The following is an 8,581-nucleotide window of genomic DNA, read 5'->3' as shown; positions in this document are numbered from 1 at the left end:
AAGAGAACAAGGTTCCAACACTTTGGCTCCAATTAGGTCTTCAATTTCGTCCAACACTTTGGCTTCAAGCATAAGCTATCCGTCCTTAGCCCAAAAGTGCTCCAAAAGTCTCCAAAATGCATCTTTTTGCTCCTTTAGCCATTTGGACCTACAAACACACGAAAATAGCTTAAAGTACTAAAATAACTAAAGAAACATAACGTAAATGTACGAGAACAAGCTATTTAAGTCGCATGAATATGCTCCTATCATTATGTAGAAAAGATAATTTGTGAACAAAGAATGGAATTTGGGTCTTAAATGGTAGAAACACAACGAATCACCGGGTGGACCGTGAGCTGTGATGGACTGGATTCAAAACTTTAGACTGTCGTGCTTAGATTTAGGCTTGTAACTCTCAAACTTTGAGCAAATAAAGTTGGGTGAAGGAAATTTGATTGAGTGGGAATGATAAGCTGTCTGTCATCTTCATTGGTTTTTTCCTTCTTTTTGCAATGTGACCTTTAATTCATGGGTAGAATTTCAAATCAAATATGCTCTCTGCTTTTGAGTTTGAAGTACGAAGTGACAAAAATACAGATGATTGGTTGATTGAAAGCTTTGAGAGGACGTGTGCTATTTGATTGTGATCAGAAGTGAGCTGAAATGCCCTTAGCCTTTCTGGGCTCCACTAGGTATCAGTCTTACCTTTTAGGATGTGCGATACCTCAGGCTTTGTCAAAAATGAACAAAAATTTCTAATTCTATTTTAATTTATCAGGAAAGAGATTTGAATTCGGTTAGAAGGGAATTCTACCCCAACCAATTGATTTAACCCATATATCTACTTCCAAGTTCCAACTAACAGAAAATTCTAGAAGTTAGTTACTGAGCTCAACCCAAAATACGTGTACGCAACTACAACTGTTTTCTGTTGACACAAATCCAAGCGTCCATCTTTCGTTTTCAGCACACAGACTCCTCGTCGCCACCGACGCCATCCAAAACGTCGCCACGTGTGTTCACTCCCGTCACGCGACGAACAATGCGGCTGTAGCTTATTACGGTACAATATCAGGTACGCAATCATCACAGCTGCCCCTTTCTCCGCCGCCAGCGGGCAATAATTAGAATAATCACGAATTATTAGGGGTGATAACGTCATTTTATGTCTTCGACACCGGTTATCGGCTGAAAGCCTGAAAACAGAGGGAGGAGTCGTTGGGAACTTAAAGATATTTTCCAAATTGATAAACCATCATTTTCTTCTCCGATCAAACACGGCGGAAATGGACGGCGGTGGATCTTGCTCCGGCGGCAATTTCAAGCTCTACGAGGAGCTGGAATTGCAGGAGTTTCAGGACCAGTTCGTGATCAAATCCGTCGCGGCTCCGGATCGAGGATTCTCCATCGACCACCGCGACGGCATCATTGAGCCGCTCAACGGTACATAATCTTCGCTTTTTCGGGCGAATTTCATTTTTTTCGCTGATTTTATGTAGCTCAATCAATACTCGTTTCTGATTGCTAGGCGATTCTTCTTCTTCTTCTGTAAGTCCCTCGAAAACCTCGACGATATACGGAGTGGCGGGAACGATCAGATTGCTTGCAGGTAAGTGAATTTCTTTCTTTTACTTGCTTTTGAGTATTTCGAATCGAAAATGTGAAACTTTTTTTGCTATAATTGTATCTTTGTGTGTTTTGAATGGCTAAATTTCCAGGATATGGTGTTTGTTTGTTGAATTGATGTGTTTGGTGCAGGAAATTATGTACTTGTAATAACTTCGCGGACGGAAGTCGGGAATTATCTCGGCTTCCCTGTTTACAGAGTAAACTCGATGAGGTTTCTGTCCTGCAATGAGGGTTTGAAGAATTCAACTGCTCAGGAGGTAAGGTTTTTGATTCATTTTGATGCGTGTACGAAGCGAATGTGAGGAGTGAGTTGGGATTTTTAAAGATTGTGATGTGTTTGTACAGAAAAAAGATGAGGCTTACTTCATGGCTCTGTTGAAAACAGTCCAATCAACTCCGGGGTTGTACTTCTCGTATGAGACTGATATAACACTCAAGTAAATTCTTATACCTAGAGCTCAGCCACAGTTGAAAAAAGTTTTGTATCTGTTAAGGTTCCGAGTTGTATCATGTCAATTTATGTTTCTATTTGGTTAAGTGTTGTGTTAGTTTATTCTAATTATATGTATTTTATCATTTCTACCAGCTTTCAAAGAAGATGTAAGTTAGTTGAAGGATGGATGGCCAAACCAATATGGAAGCAGGTTAGTTGGAGACTTAGATTATTGGGTTTATCGGTCAGGTGCACATAACCATATTGTCCTGGGGTTTATTTTATCCTCAACTCCTTCCGAGTAAGAGGGTTATTAGGGAAAAGAAAGGAACACCACCCTAAGGATTTGCCTACTTTTTTTTTTTGGGTATCATACTTATCTTTTGTTCTCAGGTATAAAGATTGAGCTCAATAAAGATGCCTTCTCAGTTCATATCCTTGAAGACGTGCCATCCTTTGTGCAATTTTTTTATTGTCAAGTGATTCCCCCTTCCCCTTTATCCAAAGGAGTTTCTCTCGGCACTAGAAAGCATGAGTATCGAGTCAACTAACCCACCCACCAGATCATATGGATGTTCATCAGTCTTTTCTTTTAATGTCATTTTAGCCCCCTTCAAATGTTTGCTTTACTCATTACGATTTATAACTAGTAATTGCTTGGTAGTTTTTAATTTCATTTGTGTTTTCAGGCTGACCCTCGATTTGTTTGGAACAGAAATCTTTTGGACGAACTGATTGAGTATAAGGTTAGACTTTCCATCTTCTAGGGCATACGTAGTTAAACAATTTGGAGTATTTTATTGCTTGCCTAAGCCACTTAAATGTATATCTTTAAGGAAGAAAAGCATTTCCAAAAGTTGTTAGTTCTTTGCACACGTATTTTATTGCTAATGCACATTAATTTCTCATGGCAGCTTGATGGGTTCATTATTCCTCTACTACAAGGAAATATCCTGAATTTACTGATTGCTTATGTTTATGACTCTCTCTTTCTCTCTCTCTCTCTCTCTCTCTCTCTCTCTCTCTCTCTCTCTCTCTCTCTCTCTCTCTCTCCCTGTATGGGGGCATGCATATATGTGCACTTACACTCTCCCTGTATGGGGGCATGCATATATGTGCACTTGTAAGGAAGATGGAGATTCTGAAATTATGTGAGTAATATATTCAACTGGGGAATTTTATGGTGTTCCTTAACCTACATTTAAGCTTCCAGACTGCACAGCTAAAGCTAAAAGGCTCACCTTCCACACTGACGATAGTCTCAAGGAGGTGTACCAGACGTCTAGGTACAATCTTAGAGAGATGATTGATTCTTGTAATCACTTTTGTGTCTGTATTGGCATGTTTTGAAGGACCTAAACATGAAACACTGTAATGTGATCAATTAGGGACAAGAATGTGGAGAAGAGGAGCGAACCTTGATGGAGATGTAGCTAATTTTATTGAAACTGAGCAATTGGTGGAGATTGAAGGTTTCCAGTCCGCATTATTGCAGGTAATTCTCATATGGAGGTTCCAAAAAGAAATGTGTGCTGAAGTATTGTTGTATCAGAATATTTTTAGTTACTATTATGTTTGTTTGCCTAAATAGGACATTAGCTTATATCTTGGTGTCATTGTAACATGATCAACCAAGTTGGTTGAGGATTAAACTTTAGAGAAAAGTATCTTCTGTGCTCCTTGGTGTGAGAAATATCATAATGGTAGAACTTTTTCGTTCTTTTTTGAGGTTTAGGACTTGCCCTTGCATAAATGAAAATTTTGTACAGTTTAACAAGGACAGATTGGTTTTGCCAACTTTTATACAATTAGAGAACTTTTTTGTAACAATACTTTCTAAACATGCACACACTGTTTCATGATTAACCCTTAAGACTGATAGTAGACCGGAAGGTTTGTCATAATTTGATACGAGAAGATTTATTTATCTATTCCTTTTTTCTGAATAAAAATCCTCCATAATATTTTTAATATGTTTTTCAGATTCGAGGTTCAATTCCGCTTCTTTGGGAGCAAATTGTTGACTTGAGCTATAAACCACGACTTAGAATTATTGATCATGAGCAGACGGTAATTTGTTGCCACTTGCCAGATATGCAGCTCCATCCCTTTTTACTTTTTTCTTGGCTTCAAGGTGCACCCCCCTTGTTAGAGTTGTGATCTGAATTTTCCTATCAACTTGCAGTCAAATGTTGTGGAGCGCCATTTTTTTGATCTTTCCCAAAGATATGGAGAGACAATGGCAGTAGACCTAACTGATAAAGTAAGGGTTTCTCCTCTTTTACATTTTTCTTTGAATTTTATAATCTCTGCACACTGATTCACCTTCTGTGTTAAGCTAAAAAGTATGCAATTTTTTTTCCTTCAAATTGTGTTTGTACGACACTCACCATTGTGGCTCTTGGATTTGCGAAATATGCAATGATGTTGTGCTACACAAGTTTTCCTTTTTTTTGTAATATTATATTTAACCTGTATGCAAAGTATGTTGTTTCTTGTATTTCCAGTTAATATAATTTTTTCATTTATTGTTATTTGCAGCATGGTGATGAAGGTCAACTAAGCACGGCATTTTCTGTTGAAATGAAAAATCTACCAAACGTGAGGTGACAATTTGCATACTTATGTACTCATTTTCCCACTTGAAGTAGATTCCTTTTTTGTTTTTGAGGTTGCTTATAATGAGTCAATTCTATTGGTTGGCATTGGGAACAATGTCAGAAATGAGATTTTGCTCTCAACTTAATAGTTAGTACTTTGTGTTTTTGTTGCAGATACGTTTCATTTGACTTTCATCATGTATGTGGTAACTCAAACTTTGAAAACGTAAAGTTTCTGTATGAGCAGATCTCAGAGCAATTTGAGAAGCAAGGGTAATGAAGGCGTAATATCTGGTTGAATTAAGTATGCCAAAATCTAGGTATGCTGGCTATGTATAATACTGTTTTTAATCAAAACTGTTCCAGCTGAGCAGATACTTCCTCGTAGATGCGAAAGGCAACATACTGGAGGAGCAGAAAGGAATTGTCAGAACAAACTGCATTGATTGCCTTGATAGAACAAATGTTACACAGGTTTCTAAGAGAATTATGTTGTGCGATGGATCTCATAATATTTTGTGATGATATTATATACCATATGCCATAGCATGAGTAAACTGAGATTTAACATAAATCGTTTTACTCCTTTTTTATTTGTAGAGTTACTTGGCCCAGAAGTCTCTAGATGCACAGTTGCAAAGAACTGGAGTGCTGGATTCTTCTGAAAGCATTTCCATGTTTGCTGAAGATTATCAAACATTTAGAGCATGTATGGAATTCTTCGTGTCCTGTATCCTATCTTTCATAAATGATCAGACAATGCCCTTGATGAAATGTTGTCCTTATTCTGAATTCTGTTGCTTCAGTGTGGGCTGAGCAAGGCGACGAGATAAGCCTTGAGTATGCTGGCACTTATGCCCTGAAAGGGGACCTGGTTAGGTAAGTTCAACCTAAAGTATGACTTTTTTCTTTTGTCTACAAAAGTATGACTTGAATCATGGCCAATACGTACTCATCCTTTTTTTGACTCATATTTTGGATCCATATTACCGCAGATATGGGAAGCAGACATTTGGAGGAATAATCAAAGATGGGATGAGTGCTCTTTCAAGATATTATTTGAATAACTTTCAGGATGGCATTCGGCAGGTGATCTGCCCCTCTTTCTCAAATATTGAGTATTACTCATCTGCATGAAGGCGAGTGACGTCTACTTGTTTATAGTTGCTTAAAATTAGTCTCAAATTTGTTCAGGATGCTATGGATCTTATCAGTGGCCACTATACAGTTAGAAGGGATACTTCACCATTCCGGGCTGAATCTTTTTCTGTAAGTATAATGAATCTTTCTGAGAAATTGAAGTGCCTGAATTCAATATCCGCTTTTATCCAGTTGTTATCAGTTATTCAGATCCCATTACAGTTGGTAGGACCATCTTCAAGGAACCTCATATTTTAGTTTATGATGGTTTGGGGAGTACTCTGATGGTCCAATTGCATCTCTTGAAAGCAAATTTAGTAAGAAATCATGCCTACCGTGAATACGAGCGCTATTAAATGGATATATTTGTAGTACGAAAGGAAAACTAAAATCGAATTCTGGCAAACTTGATGTTTGGTTGGTTGGTCAGCTTGGCACGTAATCATTGTTAGGTGGCCGTGAATGAAAGTAACTTGTGCCACTTTTAAAATGACGTTCACTGAATCTGTGGTCAAGTTTTAAATGTGAGAACAAACATTGCAGTTTCTACCGGTGGCATCAGCTTTGCTAATTGGAGGGTTGACACTGACATCCGTCACACTTCAGCAAGGTACTACTGTTATTTTGGTTTTGCCTGAAATCTTGTAGTCCGTGGAACTTTGTTCTCAATTGTGAGTTCTATTCGATCGACTAAGACGTGAGAAATTTTAAATCCTACTTGCAGCTGGTCGAAATGCCCAGCAATATATGTCTTCTGTTCTTTTGGCTGGAGTGACTGCTGGAGTAGCGGCAGTGGTGAAAGCTAACGGAAGGCAATTCTGTTCGAGACCTCGCTTGTGCAGACTTGTATAACATTGTTCTAAACTCGTTCAAACGGTAGTTTTCGAAAACTCTGCAAAATGTATTACCATGACGTTACTGTTGTTGCAAGCCTTGTAAGTTATGAGATACGATAATTTTTACAAGCGATTTATGGTTAAAATGGTATATGTGGTACGATAAATTTTGTGTTTACAGAGGATCAATTATTGTGTTTGATGTGCTTAAAATTCACGTGTCAACATCTGAACGCGAAAGATAAGTAGGGAAAAAAATGCGTGGGAAAGTAGTTAGCATTTCTTATTCAATATGTCCTTGAAAAACTGTATATTAAAGAGAAATGCTAAGAGGTTTCTTTCAAAAGTGAACTCTCTATGAATTCTTTGTCATTTCATGTTTTTAGCATAATATTGTACAATGTTGATGCATAAATTTACGATAAACTGAGAGGTGAAAGAAAATATATAAACAGTCTCAAAATCACTTTGAGAGAATTCCCGAACATTTTTTTAAATTAAATTGATCCCCAAATTTCCATGTGGACACGACAATTTCCCGATAAGCAGGGCAAGACTTCAGAATCAGTAAGTCAACTAGTCAACTCAAAAAGCTATCTCACAATTCCAATTTCTAATTTTCTAAAATGTGAAAAGTTTTCCACTTGCCCTGCCTGAAGAAGTACGATCATTTCCGCAAGAAGAAAAACATGAGCATGAATTTAGTGCAAATGCCGGAGAGCACGCCCGTTTATCAAGTAGGCGGTGATCGATTTGCAAATTTTGTTTGTCCTTGCCTCAATATAGAGGAGTATGATTTACATGGAATAGGTTCAAGCCACAGTTACACTTCAGATTATAACAAGGGGTGTGCTATCCACACATCTCATTTTACTTCTCACACACCCCTTGATAATTTATGTCAGTTGATCTTGTTCAATTCATCCGATCTAACCGCTGAAAATTAAAAAGGTGCGTAAGAAGTAAAATGGAATGTGTGGATATCACATCCCTGTAACAAAATATGACGTGTAAGTTTATGCTCACTTGAAACTTCATTACTAGACTGCGAAATCACTGCAGCAGTGAACTTATCCTATGCGAATTACCTTTGCAAAGAATATGCATAATTAGTAGATATTGCGTGAAGTAAAAACTCTACAATCAAAATCATTAGAGTTTTTCTTTGTTAGTGATTTTCCCATGCCAAGGTTTTTTTTCGTACTGCTTTCTTCGTCCTTATACCTTTTTAATACATTTGACATTATCTACATTAAGGGATGAGAGAGTGGGTTCAACCTCACAATAGGAGTGGCATAGCCATAGTAATTTTGTTCAAGTTCGCATTTGGTGAGAATCGAATCTAAAACCTATCACTTACAAGTTGTTGGGGGCCAAAAATGTCACACACCAATTCAACCAGGTCTCAATGCACAATTGTCATGCAAAGCCTACATTCAAGCCCAAGCCCAAGCACATGCCAAGGCACAGGATCGACAAGGAATATATTTACAAGCATGCCATACCACGAAGATTAAGCCGGATATTCACGCCATGCTCATGCCTATTCGTCACGCCATGCTTCCTTAGCCACTATTCATGCTAAGCCCAAGTCACATATTCGGGGCTTGCCAAATGTATTGTGATGTGGATGGTTATGGAAGGTTATCGAGCTTACGTGGAATCAAGGTCATGGAAGACTTTGGGTTGCTTGGGAGCCCAAAGATCCCAGCCCATACCCTTTGAGAGAGAATAGCCTAGTTTATCCCTTTCCCTAGCAAGTCAATCCCCTTAGGACTAAACTAGATTCTTGCATTATTTGCATGTTAAGCCCAGTAAGTCAAGCATTTAATGCTAACTTTCCCTTCCCAGCCCACACAGACAGCCAACACTCGAAAACCATAAAGTGCGTTAGCAGAATTAGCGTCTGAGGAAGGCCGCCCTGGGAAAGGCGTGTCTCGAGAAGAAGCAATATGCAAGTC

At 38.3% G+C, this 8,581-nt stretch overlaps 1 protein-coding gene across 1 annotated transcript; it reads left to right on the top strand.

The window, feature by feature from the left end:
• Positions 1-1,108: 1,108 nt before the first annotated feature.
• Positions 1,109-6,787, top strand: LOC137722621 (phosphoinositide phosphatase SAC8). Its single transcript, XM_068461664.2, has 20 exons — positions 1,109-1,425; positions 1,511-1,591; positions 1,741-1,868; positions 1,957-2,048; positions 2,198-2,255; positions 2,734-2,790; positions 2,959-2,990; positions 3,248-3,330; positions 3,433-3,539; positions 4,028-4,114; positions 4,230-4,307; positions 4,586-4,650; positions 4,819-4,917; positions 5,019-5,118; positions 5,245-5,353; positions 5,451-5,523; positions 5,640-5,733; positions 5,839-5,913; positions 6,328-6,394; positions 6,509-6,787. The coding sequence occupies exons 1-20, from the start codon at positions 1,269-1,271 to the stop codon at positions 6,634-6,636; spliced, it is 1,770 nt and encodes a 589-aa protein (XP_068317765.1). The 5' UTR covers positions 1,109-1,268; the 3' UTR covers positions 6,637-6,787.
• Positions 6,788-8,581: the final 1,794 nt, after the last annotated feature.

This window comes from Pyrus communis, chromosome 4 (assembly GCF_041283825.1).
Source record: "Pyrus communis isolate YQ-2024b chromosome 4, ASM4128382v1, whole genome shotgun sequence".
Classification (NCBI taxonomy): Eukaryota; Viridiplantae; Streptophyta; class Magnoliopsida; order Rosales; family Rosaceae; genus Pyrus; species Pyrus communis.
The sequence above is the reverse complement of the archived record's forward strand: the minus strand, read 5'-3'. Positions and strand labels throughout refer to the sequence as shown.